Source organism: Zeus faber, assembly GCF_960531495.2.
Source record: "Zeus faber genome assembly, chromosome: 5".
Lineage (NCBI taxonomy): Eukaryota > Metazoa > Chordata > Actinopteri > Zeiformes > Zeidae > Zeus > Zeus faber.
This window is the reverse complement of record NC_137192.1, coordinates 21,037,913-21,056,582: the sequence shown is the minus strand read 5'-3', so window position 1 is coordinate 21,056,582 and position 18,670 is coordinate 21,037,913. Positions and strand designations below refer to the sequence as shown.

General features: G+C 44.5%; 1 protein-coding gene across 1 annotated transcript; it reads left to right on the top strand.

Moving 5' to 3' along the window:
* Positions 1 to 250: 250 nt before the first annotated feature.
* On the top strand, positions 251 to 15,814 carry LOC307230432 (rho-related GTP-binding protein RhoA-D). Its single transcript, XM_080000827.1, has 5 exons — positions 251 to 406; positions 9,014 to 9,171; positions 12,042 to 12,162; positions 12,445 to 12,575; positions 12,854 to 15,814. Exons 2-5 carry the CDS (start codon positions 9,016 to 9,018, stop codon positions 13,025 to 13,027), a joined length of 582 nt encoding a protein of 193 aa, XP_079856953.1. The 5' UTR covers positions 251 to 406; positions 9,014 to 9,015; the 3' UTR covers positions 13,028 to 15,814.
* The last annotated feature ends 2,856 nt before the right edge of the window (positions 15,815 to 18,670 follow it).

The window sequence follows — 18,670 nt, the reverse complement described above, 5'->3', positions numbered from 1 at the left end:
TGACATTACAATTGGAATCGAATCGTCGTCGAACAGTGAAACAAACAAAGATGTGGAAAAAAAAAGAAGGTGAGAGTCTGGCATTTGAGAGAAAATCGTACTCGCAGCCCTACCTCTTTTTTTGGGGGGGGGGGGGGGGGGGGAGTCGTTTTCCCACCTCTCGTAGCGTGACTGTACTACGGATGATGTCATCCCTGACCCGGGGGCGTGGCCTGCGCGCTGCTCAGCCGTCCACCGTGTGGAGCGAAGCGGACGCTGCGGCAGGTCGGCGGTGGTGTCGCGATCCGGGAGGAAGCGCGAGTGGAGGGGACTTAAATCCGCCAAGAACGATAATCATACGGAAGCAGAACAACAACAACAACAACAACAACAAAAAAACAAATTCGACTTCGCAGGCTGACGAAAGGTAATTTCGAAGTGAAAACGTGTTGCATTCTGGGCTTTTGTGGCGGCGCGTTTTGCCATCGATGACGAGTCTGAGACGCTGTGTGTGTGTTGCGCTTAAGTTTCTTCGGTTGGAGAAACGAAGTGCGTGAATTTAAACGGCGGCGTTTGGGGTGTTTTGTTTAAAAAAAAAAAAAAAAAAAAACCCAAAAAAACCTGATCCCCGCGGTCCGGCGTGTGGGCTGAACACCCAGTACACGGAGTTCGCAGCAGGGCGTGTTGTTGTTGTTGTTTTTGGGGTTGTTTTTTTGGATTTATCCCCCCCCCCCCCGGCAAACTGTTGCTTCATCGCGTCCAGCTCGAAAGTGAAGTACAACGTGTCCGAAACGCGGGGCGAGGGCTGGCCCCGGCCGCGGTATATCGACGCCGTATCGCGACACGACGGCCGGCGTCGTATCGCGACACAGTGAAGTTGAGGTCTTTTCCCGTTCTCGCAAGGAGGCTGCGTAACCGTAAAGTCGGCGTCATCTTCCGAACTTCGTAGACTGTTCTTGCTGCCCGCACCGGCTTGGCCATAATGATACCCACAGTGACTAATGAGTGTCCCCCCCTCCCCCCCCTCATACTTATGGTGTGTATCTGTATGAATATGTCGTACGATTACCGACACCGAGAGGTGTTTGCCGGAGAATGTTGTGATATTTGATGTGGTCAATGTCGCCCTGCCCTAGATCTGAGTCCGACCACCAGAGATAACCGTTGGTAAATTACCTTATTATAACCGCTAAAAGTATAAAGTTCAGAATGTGTGTGTATGTATGTATGTATGTATGTATGTATGTGTGTGTGTGTGTGTGTGTATATATATATATATATATATATATATATATAAAAACATAAACCCAGCCCTAATTGGCTGTACCACTGTCTACATGGCCAGGTTAATTAGGGAGAAGTAAAGACGGATAAGGTGCAGTTTACTGTTGGACATGTCTCCTTGGATATTTAATTTCTAAACTTTCTTGGTCGTGCCTTGCATTTTGTTCAGGTGTGTGTGTGTGGGGGGGGGGGGGGTTTCCTGCTGGAAAAGTGATGTAACGCCCGCGAGGCCTCAAAGCTGTAAATCTGGTGAGGCCTCATTCAGCCGTGGAAGCGGCGGCCGCAGAGCCATGAGTTGCCTCTCCTCTCGGCGCGATCCGGCACTTTCCCAGCCCGCACCTTGAAATGAGAGGACGGGCAGAGTGGCGACCTGCTCTGTGGGTCTTTATGTGGCTTCGCGGGGGGCTCTCGCTTTGCCCCAGTTTCCTCTCAGCAGCTCTCCCCAGGATGCAAGTATCCACAAGTGTTGGCTTTGGGTGATGGCGGATTTTGAAAATGTAGGTTATCGCCAGGAAAACGTACCGGCACCCAACATTTGTAATTTAAGAATGCCGGGACAATGTGACCAATTGCATAGACTTGTATGGCATGTATTTTCCACTGAGAGCGACCCTTCTGTCCGTGCGAACAGCACGGCTACAGAGCCAAAACGAGTCACGCGGTCTACAGCAATAAACAGTCAAATTAAATAATACTCCATTGTCATTTGTGTCGTTTCTTTTCGCAGTTCTAATAAAGTCTGACGTTTGTGTGTTGGGCAGCTCTTTACTAGGCAGCGCATGCGGAACAAAACCAGCTTTGGACTCATTGTTTGAGTCTGTGGAACTGTATATAAAGAGCTTGTTTGTTTGTTTCTGACATATGGCCCTGAAGCCGATTTGGATCTGCGAAATATATTTCAGCAATTGCGACACACTGACGGGCTTAACGTTTGTTGTTTCATGTCAGCACTTCAATTCGGAACGGTACATGTTTTTGCTCTGCGAGGTGGGATGTGATTCCTAACCTTTTTAAAGCGGCAGCAAAACTGAATTAAGGAGGAATCCACACACTGAATGATTATTGGTCGTTATTGTGTATAGGGGGATTTACTGGGCAATTAATTGACTTATTTTGATGATCAGTGTTTGGGGTTTGGGAGCACATGCTCTCAACAACTTGTTTGATATCGGTGGAAAGGAATTATGCTGCTGCGGGTAAACTGGTGTCAACGTTTCCCAGACACAGTTTTTTGCCAGCGAGTGAACTTTGTCCTATTGTCTCGGCCAGCCTCTACAGTCATTCCTTATTCCAAACAACAACAAAAAGCCCATGGAACACGTTAGACTGGGTGCTGACTAGTTTGGTCTAGATTAAATGTGCTTCTATCACAGAGTGAACGTCGACATGATCAAGGGCATAAAAAGACAAATCAGTAAACGGCCACTAAACGAATAACTCGGAGCAATGCTTTCCCTGCGTGTATAATAATAAAAAACACAAAATAAAACAGGATGTGACTCGTCAACGTTTTTCATCTGATCCGCGACTCCCAAAGTTGGGGGTGTAGGGCAAACAAAATGGATAACAAGGAGTGTCCCCTGGCAGCTGATTCGGAGGGAACAGAATATTTTGGAGTCGTGTGGAAGGATTTGCTTATCCGCGGGACCCCCGATTCTCTTCCCGTCGTGTCTGAACGAAAGAGCCCCGTGTTTTCTTTTCAGAGATGTTGGTCTTCCAGCATGCGCGCGCTCCGGTTGCCGCGCGGCTTGTTGTTGATTCCACGGCTGCATGAATCCTTCGAGTTCCAAGCTGGCCCTTCCTCCGATGTCATGCTCGTTGCATCTCCCTCCCTCCCTCCCTGAACCCAGAGAGAGTGAGGGAGAGAGAGGGAGGGGAGAGACAGACAGACAGACAGACAGACTGTTGCACAGTTTTGAGGGACACATTGCTTCCCGGTGAGTAAAGCCTCCCTGTTTCCTCTTACATCATGGACGTGCTTTACTCATCTCTGGTCACTGGGGCTGTTTAGTCTGTCAATGTCTCTGGCGCCGAAAGTCTATCGAGTCGAAAACGCAGAAGCCAACGTGTGCTTGTGCGCAACGAGGACGCAGGGCTAGAGATGCGCACACACACACACACACACACACACACACTCATTGTGTAATGAAAGACGTAATAATGGCGTTCTTGAATATGAAAAGAGCCATTTAATGCATCCATGGAATTGCTTGATTGTCATCTTCTTAATGACTTTGACACACGTTTATTTTTTAATGCAATTGATTTTTGACATGTTCTTACATTAAAGCCTTGTATTTGAAGTTATTTTTGCAGCTAAATGTATTTAAAAGGTGTAATACTTGATATTTTTTACTTAGTTTTCTTGTTATTTATTTAGCATGATAAGATCATGACAGTAGAACTGACAGTAGAGGTCAACCCTCATTCAAGATAAACCCTGATGGAGGTTTTAATATTCCAACTATCTTTCATCATCGACATGGCATGTTTTATTGTGTACATGTCAAAATTAAAACATGGCTTCCCCAAAAACAGGATTTTCCTTTTATTCAGCAGCGTTGAGGCCATGGTTTTGCTTGATTATGTTTTCACCCTTTTAGCATGACTCATGAAAGGGTGTGTGTGTGTGCGTGTGTGTTACAAGCCATACATTAGAGGGACTAACCTCTTACATTTTCTTTATTCATTACTCATCTTAGTTGATGATTAATTGTCATACAAATAATTACGATTGATTTTTTTAAATTTCATGCCCATTTAATAGTGGCATAAAATATAATTTGTAGTAATGAATATCTACCTATTGCAGAAGAGACATTTATTGGCATTAGTGATTGGAACATAAAACTTTGGGTTTTTCTCAACCCACCCCGATGGAAACTCACGGATGGGAGCATATGACTGTGGTAGCTTAACAATTTTACAAAAAGATTGCAATCTTCTCAAATAATTGGGATCAGGGGGGTTATGTAAAGATTGTGGCGGCTCTACTAACCGTGATTTTAATATAATTTTACTTTCTAGGTCAAGTGCATCCGCCCTCTGTGACTTACTACAGTATAGTTTCTCTATGGGACAAATGGCATGTAAAGTTTTTCCCGTCTACCAGTGTAGCGAGAGGTTCCTCATTATGCCCCAGGAATTTAATTGTGTGTGTGTGTGTGTGTGTGTGTGTGTGTGTGTGTGTGTGTGTGTGTGTGTGTGTGTGTGTGTGTGTGTGTGTGTGTGTGTGTGTGTGTGTGTGTGTGTGTGTGTGTGTGTGTGTGTGTGCGTGTCTCACGGCATGGCCTCTGGCAGCCGCCGCCTCCTTCTCCCTGCTCCGCTGAGGCTCGTCCAAACAGCACGCCGGCCCCGGCGCCCCGCCCGGCCTCCGCAGAACAGGAAGCGCTGTGTTTTGTTTCACAGAGTTAGCCTCCGGGACCTCCTCTGCGCTTCTGTCTCCCCAGCGCTTTGCTTTTCAAACACCAGAAAGTTCAGCCTGTCCCCCGTCTAGCTCGCAGAAGGCCCATGCGTCACACAATTACTCTCCGAAACACTGCAAATGGAGGGAATTCAGAATTCCGCCTTTTAATTGTTCTCTGCGTTCCAACCTAAATGTCACATTGGGTAGACGTGTTTAAAGTAAGATGTGTGCGATAACCACAATTCAGCCTTTGGGGAATACAGTCACTTCCTGAAATTAAAATGTAAAAATAGATCTGGTGCATTTAAAAGCCAAGAAAGATATTTCTTGAAGATATTATAAGAGATTCTAATTATTGTGTGTGTGTGTGTGTGTGTGTGTGTGTGTGTGTGTGTGTGTGTGTGTGTGTGTGTGTGTGTGTGTGTGTGTGTGTGTGTGTGTGTGTGTGTGTGTGTGCTGCTGCTGCTGCTGCTGCTGCTGCTGCAAGATAATCAACTTAGACAAACCTTAGGAAGTAAGAAAGTATTTATCCCACATTGGTTCAGCAGCTCTAAATTCAAATCGACAGCTTTGTGAGTTCCATTCCCTGGGAAAAAAAACAAAAAAAAAAACTTTAACTGCTAATACCACTGTGACAAAAGCAGAAAGGGGAATGATGACTACAGGACTTCAGAGTGAGCAGCTGCCGCTGACTGAAGGAATTTATCGGAGAAACGTGTTCCACAGCAGCGCTAAAGTGATTGCACGACTGCATTGGCGTGGGCTTTGTATCAGGTCTGTGGTTGAAAAGGGAGCCGGGTGACAGCAGAGTCCTCAAATTAGCTCTTCGTATCCCTCCTGAACCCCACCTGACGCTTGCAAGAAATGAGGCTGCAATCTCTAGTGTTTTGCCGCTTTCACGTGTTCCCATTCTGTTTTAATTTCTCCTCCAATGCAAATTGGACGTAATTCCTTTGAATGGAAACCCTCACAAGAAAAGATGGTATCGGATGCATCTTTTTTAGATTGCACACAATTCAACCTCCTATGTGGCATAAGATTCTGATGCAGTTCGGATCTTCAACACCCGACCTGCATTTAAATGTTCAGGTGGGATGTTTGCCGCCAAAACAGCTGCACCACGCGACAAATATAAAGATAAACTTTGCCCGGCAGAACAAAAGCGGTCGGTCGGGGAAAGACAAAGGCACGAGTCATTTGAAAGATTTCCAGTAATTGTTGAGTCATAAGGAGGAACAACACGGTCTCGCCATACACAAATACTTCCATTGACAAACTGGTGGACAGTACCGCACAGGACATGGACCTTGCTATGTCCACCTCACATGGGTAGCGTTGAGCATGTGTGTCGTGTAATGTTAACGGACATGTAAACGCCCGCACACAGGCCACGTAACCTAACCATAGCGGAATAAGCATCAAAATGAATTTCAAAGAGAGAGAATCCAGCGTCAGAGCTAACAAGGAGGCCTTTCTGCGGGACGCCTGTCCCAATGCCCAGGTTGTCCCCGTGCCCAGAAGGTGTTCATGGGTGGGGCCGGGAGAGGAGGGCTACCCTTTAATGCATTTAAAAGTGATTACAAACATCTTAAGTGGACCCTAAAACAAATACCCTTTTTCCACTGCGCCAAAAACCCGGTAACACCCGCTCACATCTGGAATTTGTCCTTGGTGGGAAAGGTTGCACCCCGGGTTTTATTCCCGGGACAAATAACTCTGCAATAGTCACGGGTATTTATCAGTTCTGGTAGACGCGCTAATTTTGGTGTAAAAAAAACAAAAACAAAACCAAAAAAAAAAAAAACGGTGTAACTGATGAAGCGATGCCAAATTGGGAATGAGATGATTTATCCTTTCACGCACCTGCTTAAAGCCATGAAAGCCGATTAGGTGGAAGAGAATTTCCATGGCATTGACCAAGAATGGCTCGAATTAAACTCTGGCCTGCAGTGCAGAAAGATGAATTTCCCCTGATAAGTGAAGGGAGTTGCTGTCAAGACTGTCTGGCCCAAAGTGAATGAGGTGGAGAACCAAATGACTATGCACAGTGGCTTCAGGCGGATGCATCTCCGGCTCATCCATCAGCCACACTGCTCACTCGTTCCCACGCAGCCCACATGGGCGGCAGCGAAACCAGCGGCTCCTCCGGGGAAGATCGTTTTTGAAGAAATGCAGGGTGATCTGGTTCATATGATTGCAATGTCGGATCATGTTTTATTTTTATTTTTTCAGCGGAAGACGGCAAAGTGTCGGCCATTCTGGCCTGAGGCAAAACTGAATGGTTGCCGATGATGCATCCGTGTCTGACTTCTTTCATTTTGCTGTAAATCGCAGAAAGCCTGAATGGCTTTGATTTAACCAGCTGTTTACCGGTCTTTTAGAATCTCATTTAGTGTGCCTGAACATCCTCGCATTGCTGGCGTTTGACCTGTCAGCATTGTCCAGTATTACAAGAAGTGGAACCGATTTGTAAACTCGGTTCCTCCTGTGGAAAAAGGCCTAAGTTCCCAAGTACCGCAAAGCAAGTTCCTGCTTCCTGCAATGTTTACCACGGTGGGAAAGCCCTTGCAGTGTGTACCCTTATCGTTCCAGCGTCATGAGGTCGCGTCTGTTCTTTCTTAGTCATTATTCTTGCTTATTTAAATTTTCCTCTATTTTAGGAAAACTATTTCAGTTTTGTTCGAGCACAATTTTTAAAAGGAAACGGAAACACGACATGCTTAAGTCAAGGTATGGGAACGGTTTTCAATTAAATTTCAGTCCATTTTGAGTCTTGGATGACCTATTTTTTTATTATTTAAAAAAAATTGTTTTTGTTCTTTTATGACCAAATTGGATTTATTTCGTTTTTTGGTAATACTTAACATTTTCTCTGTAGAAACCTCACCTACATAGTGTAGATCCACCCAAAGCCCAACCCGCTCTTGTTTGAACTGGGGACCACACCACTCCGCTTTTGTTTCCGAGACCTCATTGTTTAATATTTTCGTGACATACGCAACAGATTTACTTACTCGTCTTTCTTGTTCCCTTATTTCTGAAACGATCAGGACTTGTTTGACTATGTCTCGAAGATAAGACCAAAGCGATAGAACGCGGCATCTGAGGGGTAAACAGTGGAATGGTGTTTGGTCTTTCACCGGGGACCGCAGCTCACCTCGCCTCAAACTGCGAAGGGAAACGAGCTGGCAGGAGGCGGGGAGGGAATGGCCTGATAGTACATTCCTCCGTGTCCCCGGCTTTTCTTATCCCCCGCCCCCTCCCCTGTCTGCTATCTCCTCTCAGTGGGTAGTCTCTGTAATCTAGTTTTGGCATTTGGGATTCAAGGTCTGCCATAGCAGCTGTCTGTTTTTTCTCTCGCCACGTTTGCTTCAACGGGCGTGTTCCCGCCTCAGGGCGTGGTGGGGATGTGATGCGTCGCTGCTCCCGTCAGACAATACACAGTCTTTGCTTTGCATCCGAGCCCCTGTTCCTAGTCACGAGAAAGGAGTCGCTTTTCTCTCACGCGGTTTCTGTCCCGATCAATATTTATTTTCGCCGTTAGGGGTGAAACTCGTCATTTATAATCGGTGGGCTAAACAGAAAAGCAGGTAAAATAAGGTTAAGCAATCATTGTTTGAAATTTGAATAACAGAATTGTGTGCAAAAAAAAAGTCTTTATTTTAAGTCGCTTTGCAGGTTCCTCATCTTTGTTGCATATTCTAATATTCTTCAAGTTATGTTTTGGACCACCGGGTTAATTTTGAAAATTCACTTTTTCAGATGACTTGTGATTGCTTTTATATTTTATCGTCAGATTTTAGATCTGTAACAGAGCAGACAGCATACGTTAATGCAGAAAAACAACGAAACCCATACCTGCTAGACAAATGGTATAACTTGGACAGTGGAACATGGAAGTAACTTAGTCTTCTTTGAGATAGGAGATCAATGGAAGCCAAATTTGAGATAGATATATATATATATATATATATATATATATATATATATATATATATATATATATATATATATATATATATATATATATATATATATATATAAAAGAATTGTTAATATTTTTTGTACTTTAAAAAAAAAAAATTCTAATAATGGTAAAGTTGACGAGTTGAACTATTGATTCTGAAAATAATTGCAACCGTATAACCTCTACAACCTTATAGGAGCTGATAAACATGCAATAAAGGAAAGAAAAACAGTTGTGACTGTGCTGTTGATTTTGGAAACGGGAAGGTTTAATGTTTCTGTCTTTTTAAGTGCCTGCAGGCTGCCAATACAGTAGTCACTTCCACTCAGTAACATTCTGACACACAGCGTTCTTCTCTTGTTCTCGTTTCCCCGCAGAGATGGCGGCCATCAGGAAGAAGCTGGTGATCGTGGGGGATGGAGCATGTGGAAAAACCTGTCTTCTCATCGTCTTCAGTAAAGACCAATTCCCTGAAGTCTATGTGCCGACGGTGTTTGAGAACTACATCGCCGATATTGAGGTTGACGGAAAACAGGTTTGTACACTCCGCAGGACGCGAGGCATGCAGGCGTACCGCACGCGGCAGCTCAACTGGACACTCTTAAAGGATAGGTTTGCTGTCTTTCAACCCAGGACTCATGGAGATGTTGGCTTCCATCATTTCTAACTGTCACAGCACAAACCAAAAAAACAAGTGTTTCATCAAGTTTTTCAGCTCTTAAAGCGACTTCCGCGCTCACGTAAGAGACTAGAAACAGGACGTTGTGTCACTTCTGACTGGCAACCTGCTGTGGCTTATGTCACGCTTTGGATGTTTCAAATAAAATGTGATATTACTGTTAGTCAAAACATTTTAAAATAATACACTAAGAAACATAGGGCTATAATGTGAGTTTCCCCTTTTCCCAAAGGGAGATTAAACATTTTTCAAGGTTTACACGTTTGCCCCATTGGACTCAATGGCAAAACGGTAGGTTTCTCAACAGTGACGCCCGCGCAGTGAGGTCGTGCCATGATCGATTATGACTGATCGGAACCAACATTGTATTTTAAGGCCTTGGTTCAAAAAATGCCGTGAGTGTCCTGGAAGTCATCCAATAAAGTTTTGAACTTTAGATCCGTAAAGTAAATGAATTGAAGGCCAACCGTTACACACACGGTAAACAGTGAAACAAGCTGAGCGCTGCAGTTTATAAGGAGGTCTGTTTCTTTGAAAGTTGCCACAGAAGGCCTTTGTATGAAGCTTTGTTTTTGAGTGTGTGACGTCTGCCTGGGATTTGAGTCATGGGGAGTTGGTCAGTAGGGGCCAGTGTCCAAGCAGCAGATGGCTTGTTATGTCAAAGGGCTTTGTTCTCTCCTACTGACCGACCACTACAGAATCAGCACTTGGCAAAACAGGAAATGACTCTACCCCCGGTTTCCCGTACAGACGGGGACCTTCCTCCTCCTAAGCGTTCCTCATTTCCTGCTCTGGACAGGCCAACGGGGTCAGTGGGATCAGGGTGAGCTGTTATGTTCTGCTCAGGAAATATCAACTTGGGGATCTTTGCCTGGACATCAGTCTGGATGCTGATGATTTTGTTTGAAATAAAATCTGCAGCTCCAGGCAGCCCCCCCGCCAGCTCTGTGGGGGGGCCCGCAGCCCCATAAGAACTACCCTTTATAGAGCCAGCAGGATTTGATTTCTGTTCTCTTTTGTCAGAGCCTAAATGTGAGTTGTTGCCCCGTGGGGTAAGTAGCATTCTCTGTCGCCATCCTCACCTCCGCTGAATCGGACAGATTCTAAAAATAGCTGGTTTGTCCTGATCCTCCCTAGTAGTCTGGAGGGAACAACAGTGTAGAGTGGCCTTCTACCCACTGCCTCTGTGCAGTGTTATTTAAGGATTTTTCACAATTGGGAATACACCCACACCTTTACACCCACGGATAAAAACTGACTAATTGCTCATGGGTACTTACCAATAGGCAAACTGAAAACGTCAGTCAGAGAGACTGACTACACAGACATTGCAGTAAAAACAACCCTCACTACATATTTATTTATTTATTTATTTATTTATTTATTTTAAAATCACCATCATTCAAGTGTTGGTTATTTTTATTTTTTTGTTTCAGTGAGGCAGCTTGACTGAAACCTTGCGGTTAATTCTCCCCATTACGAAAGAAGGTTACCGATGCTTGCTGATCTCCCAGTTGTACTAATTGAATTTGTCAATGGTGCGACTGGATAAGCAGTGTCCCCGTGTTAATTTTGAGGATACTGCCAACATTAAAGAGATTTATGGTGATTGGTACAGAGCTGCAGCACAAATGAAAAAGAGTGCTTCAAATCCCAATAGTGGATTCCTCATCTTTTTTGGGGAAGTTTGGTGAAGGTTCTTCAGGCGTTTTGTGCTGATTCAACGCTCGGTACTCCTTTGCTACTGAAGCTGACAAAGCCAGACCCTCAAGTTACCAGATTGAAGATTCAAAAAGAAAAAGATCACAATTATTTGGCATGAAAGGATTTCAAGCCGCAATGCAAGTTCAGAAAGAGCAGCTTAATACACGTATCCCACCCAAAGTCAATCTGCGGGCATCATTTATTTTCAAGGAATAGACCAGAAATTTCTCAAACTTGGGGTCATGACCCCATGTGACTTGATTCGCACACAGGGTTGCAAGACATTTCTAAAACTGATGTATTGATGCAAATAAAATGTAGTTGAATAGGTTTGACATGTATCATAATTTGTGTATAATCCATTTGGAGCTCCCTCCATTCTCTATGATATAATAAAAGTTGCCAAAGGGATAATCAAATTCACATGGAACAGTTGCCTATGCAATATGGAGTATCCACGCTTTGGCCAGGAATGCACTTTCAATTTTGAAAGTACACTAAGATAGATTATTAGATAGGTCACTCTCCTAATAAGATAGATAATTCTTAGTTAGCCTCAATCAGTTGCTTATCAGCCTAAATGTGAATTGTAATGCATAACATTAGCGGCGGCTGCTCCAAAATGATAATAAAAGGGGGAAAAGGAGCTGAAAATGGGGCACATTCTCCAAGTGCAAGAGTTGTGGCGCATAAAAATGGGTACGTGAGCCAAAAAAGGTTGAGAGCTCCTGCTGTAGACAGTGGGGGGGAAAGTAGGTTAGCTTTCCCAAAATGATCAAACTGCTAAGATTCACCTCGACTCTCGCTAACCTCGCTCAAATTTAGAAAACTCACAAAATCAATGACTTAAGTCATTAAGTCAAGGATAATATTGGAGTGTGTGTGTGTGTGTGTGTGTGTGTGTGTGTGTGTGTGTGTGTGTGTGTGTGTGTGTTGCTGCTGCTGCTGCTGCTGCTGAAATGTGTATGTTTAGGTCTCCAAACCCCACCCATTGTATCGCTGTGTCTTTTGGGGTGTTCCAGGTGGAGCTGGCCCTGTGGGACACCGCGGGGCAGGAGGACTACGACAGGCTGAGGCCGCTCTCCTACCCAGACACAGATGTCATCCTCATGTGCTTCTCCATCGACAGCCCTGACAGTTTAGGTCAGTGACAGGAGATCCGCGCTAGTCTAATTATTTGCTTCCCTGTTTTTAATCCGCTGGAGGACTCGGGGTGGGTCAAGTATGCAAGTTGTTTGTTTGTTTAATACTTTAATGGGGTTGATGGGAAGCAGGATTAGTGGAGCTAAAAACATCGTTGCCCCGGGCAGTCTGCTGAGCAATCTGTCACAGGAGGGCCCCCGTGCGTGTGCTCGGCCCTCAAAGCCCTTTTTTTTTAATAGTTCCTCCGGAGTGTTGAGCCCGTTTTTATCCCTCCGCTGACAGAAAATATTCCTGAAAAGTGGACGCCTGAGGTGAAACATTTCTGTCCCAATGTTCCAATCATACTGGTGGGGAACAAGAAGGACCTGAGGAACGATGAGCACACACGGAGGGAGCTGGCCAAGATGAAGCAGGTACTTTCCGCTTGACTAATAATAGTCATACACATAATAGGGATTAACAATTTGATCGTCTTTTTCTTTATTTTTTGTTTTTCTTTGTTCATGTTATACCACAATCACGGCATGAGCTTATAATACTGTAATGACATCCATTGACGTTGAACGCTGGAACATGAGCATTTGGAAACAGCTGATGGAAAGGCACCTAATTCACATTCCGTGCATCGCGCATCCCTGACGGTGTAAAAGCAGGCTGCTTTTGTCTGATTGTCTTATCTGTGTTTGCGTAGGAACCAGTGAAGCCGGAGGAGGGCAGAGACATGGCAAACCGGATCAGCGCTTTCGGCTACCTGGAGTGCTCTGCCAAGACGAAGGACGGCGTGCGGGAGGTGTTTGAAATGGCCACCAGGGCGGCGCTGCAGGTCCGCAAGCGCAAGAAACGGAGCGGCTGCTTGCTGCTGTGAGCAGCTCTCCGACAGCCGGTCGAGCCGCTGCACGTCGAAAGACCAAGAGGAGGCAAAAAATATATATATAAGTTACAATAGTAGGACTGACCTTTACCAAACGGTGTCTTCGTACTGTATCTCACCTTTTACGATAGGAGGCAGGTGGCAGAATGAAACACAGTGCTGACACATACGGAAAATAGACTTTGTCTTTATTATAACATTGGTTAGAAATGAATGTGTTAATCTGTGTGTTTTTTGTTTTTGTTTTTTTTGTTTTTTTTTGCTGACTTAAATGGCACAATTTTAATTTCCCCTACCTGTATTTCTTACCTGTAAAAACAATAATGCACATATTTGTTCTACAGATGAGGGCAAGCAGTATTTAACCTCGCTTGTATAGATGATCCCTGAGTCAAGTCTTGCCCATGCTTCCCCCATTGTAATTGTAGTAATAACGCTAAGAGGAGGGGTGTTTTCGGCTTCGAGCGCCAGTGCCTTTTTGGTTTGTATGCTGTAACTCTGTTGACCACCGTCTAGTGGTTTTTCCGTGGATTGCAAATTGTAGAACTTGGGGGGGGGCTCTCTGTCACACACCAGCTCATTTCACACCACGTTGGTGTTGTTGTTGTGAAACCCGAGTGCGGCCACAACAAACAGGTTTGCGTCTTTTTTTTTTTTTCGGCCGGTGGGAGACATCTGCGCACCCATAGCAACCTGCTCACACCAGCGGCAGGATCTGTTATCGTGCTGCTTCTGCAACACTATACCTACAGAGGATTGAGCCTCCCGTTCTATTCAGGACCCGGCTATTGAACGTACACCCATCCTGACGGCGCCTTACCGTAGACGCACGTTGGGCCGAGATTTTGGAATCGGAACCGGGTCAAACGAGACACACGCCGATATGCCTGAACTATGCACAATGGCTGTTACGGTCAGCGGGGAGATTACACAGCCAACACAGGACAACTCTAGTCCAATTAAGGCCAAAGCCCACGGAATTCTTTTTAATAGCGGGTGCATGTGCTTACCTCATCCTGGCGGAGATCGGCAGTGTGGTTGTCATACCAATCAATTAATGAGTTATTCAAGTCAGCGTGCTGAGCAGGACAGAGCTTATCTCGCCCTATTTGCTGCCTAATGGCTGCATATGTTTTCCAGTCGGGCAGCATTCTTTCTTTTGGGTTTTTCCTGATAGCATGAAGGTTTGTTTTTGCAGGGGTTTGTTTTCCCAGTGCCTTTTCCACTCTGGCAACCAGTGCCTTTGGTGTGTCCAGATTTGGGACCCAATACTCAAACCTAATGACGCTCATTTAGTTAAGATTGCCTTCCGCTATTTTATTTTATTTTTTTCCCCCACAAAGATAAATGCTGTGGATGTGCTTTGAATGCCAGTACAACAACAAAACAAACGTACCAAAGTATGCCCATCCTCGCTGGACATACCCGGCTTTCCCCCGCCAAACATAATGGTTGATCTTCTGATGCATATTAAAATTGCGTTCAGACAGTAAAGGCTGTAGCATCTTTGCAGTTTGCTCAGGTTACACCTGTGTGTTGTGAGAAATGTTCAGGAACACATTCTTGGCAAATTCCTTTTTAATTTGTATGATTTTATTACTTATCCGAATAAACTGTATAAATACACCCAAAACAAAAAAGACCCCCTTTGATGCTGTCATTCCTGAGCCAACAGCAAGCATGCATCAAGTTCTACTTGTTAAGTGGAGAATTGCTGTTTTGTGACTTTTTTTGTCTGAATATTTACCTCTCTCAATATTAATGTAATTTGGTGGCATTAGCTCTTTGGGGCAGTTGAAATTTATACTGGATTTCAAGGTAATATTTTCCACCGCCGTGGTATTTCCCGCAGATTATAGTCCATTCGTCTTTGTTGTGGCTTCTAGAATACTCAGTGTGAACCTGGAAATGTTTAACGGCTTGAACCCCAAAGCCTAAAAAGCTTTGTGTGTCTTTTGGCACAGACTTTTCAGAGCATTCCTTTTTCCACCTCTTGGTCATCTGCCCATGTGTCCCTCGTAATGAGCGTTCGGGGGCCGTTTCGGCGTAGCATGCAGCGTGCAGCCTCCTTGTGATCCGTCAAACCAACAGAGGAATATAAGGGGTCAGCGGGCGTGGCGGGTACATAGATTCGGTGTTTAAAACGGGGAAAAAAAAAAGTTTCTTAATTCTGTTATGATGTTATGCCCTCTGCTGGCCAAGTATATGACTATATTTAAAAAAAATGCCTCAATAACCTTTTTTTATAAGAGTGGTATTTAAATTGAACTATGAACTACTGTCCACAAGAAGCACACTAAGAAAGGCAGAAATAGGAATGATAAAGATAAGTGAAAACATTTGATTCGATCCCGGGGGTGGGGGGGGGTGCAGGAGGGCGTTTCACCATATGACCGTTAAAAGCGTGCACAGCTTGAAAGTACAGCCAAATGATGAAAGCATTCCTGGGAACAGCCTCCTCCGACGGGCCCCGTCGTCGAACATATCACAAACAGCATGTCCACTGCAGTTGTATGTATGCAAACAATGCAGCAAAACGAAAAAGGTGTCCTCATGATGTCAATGTATGCATGAGCAAAGCGTCGCTCCACACACCACCGTGTGCAAATACACGAGAACTGACACCGTTCTCGGCAAAACAGCTTTGGCTCAGTGTCGTGTAATCTCTATTTCTCTTTGGAAGTATTTGGAATTATACAGATCCAGATTTATATAAAAGCTCATTGTAATGCTTTGTAAACAAAGTGTTGTAGTGGATGTTTAAGTAAGCATAAACATTGTTAATAAACTATTTTTGAAACAAGATGCCTGTGTTACTTTGGTTCATTGCTTTGAGAAACCCCGGACGTTGCTTTACTGTAAATGCTGCCATTAAAGGTCACGGGTTGTCAAAAGAGGAAGTCTAGTAAAGACCAGCCGAGCTGTATTTAAACACATAATTGTCCTTATTTTTGGCCATAAAAGGTAACATTGGGGTTTGTTTGGATGACAAAACACTTGGTAATAGGAAAGTAAAACCTTGACTCAGACTAGGACAACCACGAGGGTGATCTCCAGGGAAATGGAATGTCCCCTCTTTATCAAACTAAGTGTTTTGGTAAGTCTGCGCCGCAGGGGATTTTAGGGTCGTCCAAAAAAAAGGTATTTATTAAAAATGATACGTCCCTCCTCAGGAAAACTTCCAGCCACATGAGGAAGCTCATTTTTGTATGTCTCAGAAAGGGTTGGTTGACCTGTTCAAGCTGCAATATCAGTGTTGAGCGCAGAAATGGCTGTGAAGAAAGTCAAAACATATTTGCTCTGCTCACAGATGATAGAGATAAGGCCCATTGTTTGTTTCTTAATGGAAAATATAAATGTTTGAAAAACACTGTCTTAACTAATACATAGTGGAGAAATTGCTGGTATACCAGTGTTTATAATTATATAACAAGATTATATATATATATTTATACAGATGTCTCTCTTAATAACATTGGCGGCTATGTTTAATATTCAAATCCAAGTTAAAGGTTGAAGCCGCTTACAGTATATATGAATACATGAGTCAGCACTTATTTATTATTCAGTAGCTTATACTCATAGTCATGAACAAACAAAACATATTCATGTTCAAAGTAACAATCATCCAATCACATGCTAAAATATTACAGGCCACACCCACCATAATTCTGACAAATATTTTGTGTCGTGATTGATTGATTGATTGATTGAAAAGTGATCATATGGAAGGTCACTCTCCTCATCACACCTGGAGGCCTCTGCTTGGCTTGGGGAGAGATCGACACCACCAGTGTTTAGATAGGGAGGGTATTTGTACTTTCATGGTTTCTCTGTCATAACTTGATGTTGATCAAAAGCGGAATAAAAGGATGAAAAACTGAGACAACTTGTGATAGATTGCGTTGCAAGTTCAATCAAATTGCCAGGCAGGGCCGTGCCCAAGTGTGCTCCACTGTGTTAGGTTCAGAGCCATAGGTCCCAGATGTACAGGGAAAGGGGTCCAGGCCGTTAGAATCCAGATGGAATGTGCTACAGGGAGTTTCTGTAACCGAACTGAACCCAGCAGCACGACCACGGACACAATCAAGTAGACGTAACCGTTCTTCGAAGCCTCTCAGGCAGAAGACAGGGACAAAAGACAGGAGGAGGAGGGGAGTGAAACCAGGAAATCAGTCCATACAGCGAACAATCCGAAAGAGGCGAAGGGGTGAGTCCAGAATCCAGAACACGGTCAGGACCAGGCGGGCAAGGACACTGGAAAGCTGGGTGGAAGATACTACACAATCAGCCACCGTGAGAGTGGACGGGACGGGTTTATATAGACAGGCCTAGACATGTTGTCACAACGCTATTGGGAGACAAATAAACAGGATGAGTGACAGGAAAACACGTGGCAACCTAAGTTGTGACAGTTTCTTCGTCTGCGCTTGCAGCGTTTTCTGATTTGTTTACTGTCGGTGCTGCCACGATGTGCTGATATCATGACAACTGGCTGCGTGGATCCTCCCCCATGACTGGCCCATCGGATTCCAGGTCCAGGCGGAGAAGGCTGCTGAGGGGGTATAAAAGTTGCCTTTGCTCCAGAGCTGCTCCAGAGTTGAAGGCTTCTTGTTGAAGAAAACTTGAAGAATCTTTTCAGTTCATCATACGGCATTGACATGTCTTCAGTTTTGTCTTTCATTTGACCTCCCGTCTACACCTAGACAGAGCGCTCACAAAAAGCCCATTATGGCGGTGAGGCGTCCATGGCGTTTGACATGCCATGTGATGTGACATCATAACTTTCCCCCTGTGGAGAAAACGTTTGAAGGCCGAAAAGATGGAAAAGACCGCAAAAAGACGTACTCACTAACATTCTTCTTTGCTGTCCCCCGAGAGTGAGTGACCAGGGTTCTCTCGGCAGAGAGGTACAGAGAAGAGGCCACGGTCACTCGCTTTCATCCTCCGGAGATGGAATGCCACCTTGTACAAGGCCGTACAGTATGTGAGGTGGGTGCCTTTTCTCCTTTTGTTTTGGGGGTTGAACTCGATGGTGGTGAATGACTCCGCCCTTCGCTTCAAGGTGAACTGAAGCTTTCTATCGCTCCCTCCGGGTCTGAGATGATTTATAGCCCTGCCTTGCAGCAGTCAGCTTTTCTCTATGAGGTAATACTCAGGTTCCCGAAGTTAGATCCCTTGTGCTAATAGGAGACGTGAACTATTTGACGAGCTAGTTTGCTTGAGTATGTGCTTGCAATCTAGTGTGACGACTAGGTGAACATTTTATTCGAGAAATCCTGGACATGCTGTCGGTTACGCACATTTTTGTATTTTTAGAGCTTATTGTGCATAATCACTGGGTGTCATGACATTTCACTGCATATATGTATGACCGTATATACGAGACAACTAATCTCTTGAACTTGAAATTATAACACTGGCGCTGTTAAATCCTGTGTGATGCAGAGCCCAGTTTAAAAAACAAAAACAAAAACACTTTTCACACGTCTCCCCACACATGAGCACTCCAGAGCGTGGCATTATTCCATACCCATATGGCTGCAGAGGGAAGCAACTGTCCTACCTCCTGTGGAATTAAAAAACACACCTTCCGGCAGCAAGTTTAGTCCATATGCTGACATTGTTGACACAAAA

Coding starts and splice junctions, on each gene's coding strand:
- LOC307230432 (XM_080000827.1), top strand. CDS start 9,016: ATGGCGGCCATCAGGAAGAAGCTGGTGATCGTGGGGGATGGAGCATGT. Junction 12,163..12,444: donor CGACAGCCCTGACAGTTTAG/GTCAGTGACAGG, acceptor CTCCGCTGACAG/AAAATATTCCTGAAAAGTGG. Junction 12,576..12,853: donor AGCTGGCCAAGATGAAGCAG/GTACTTTCCGCT, acceptor GTGTTTGCGTAG/GAACCAGTGAAGCCGGAGGA.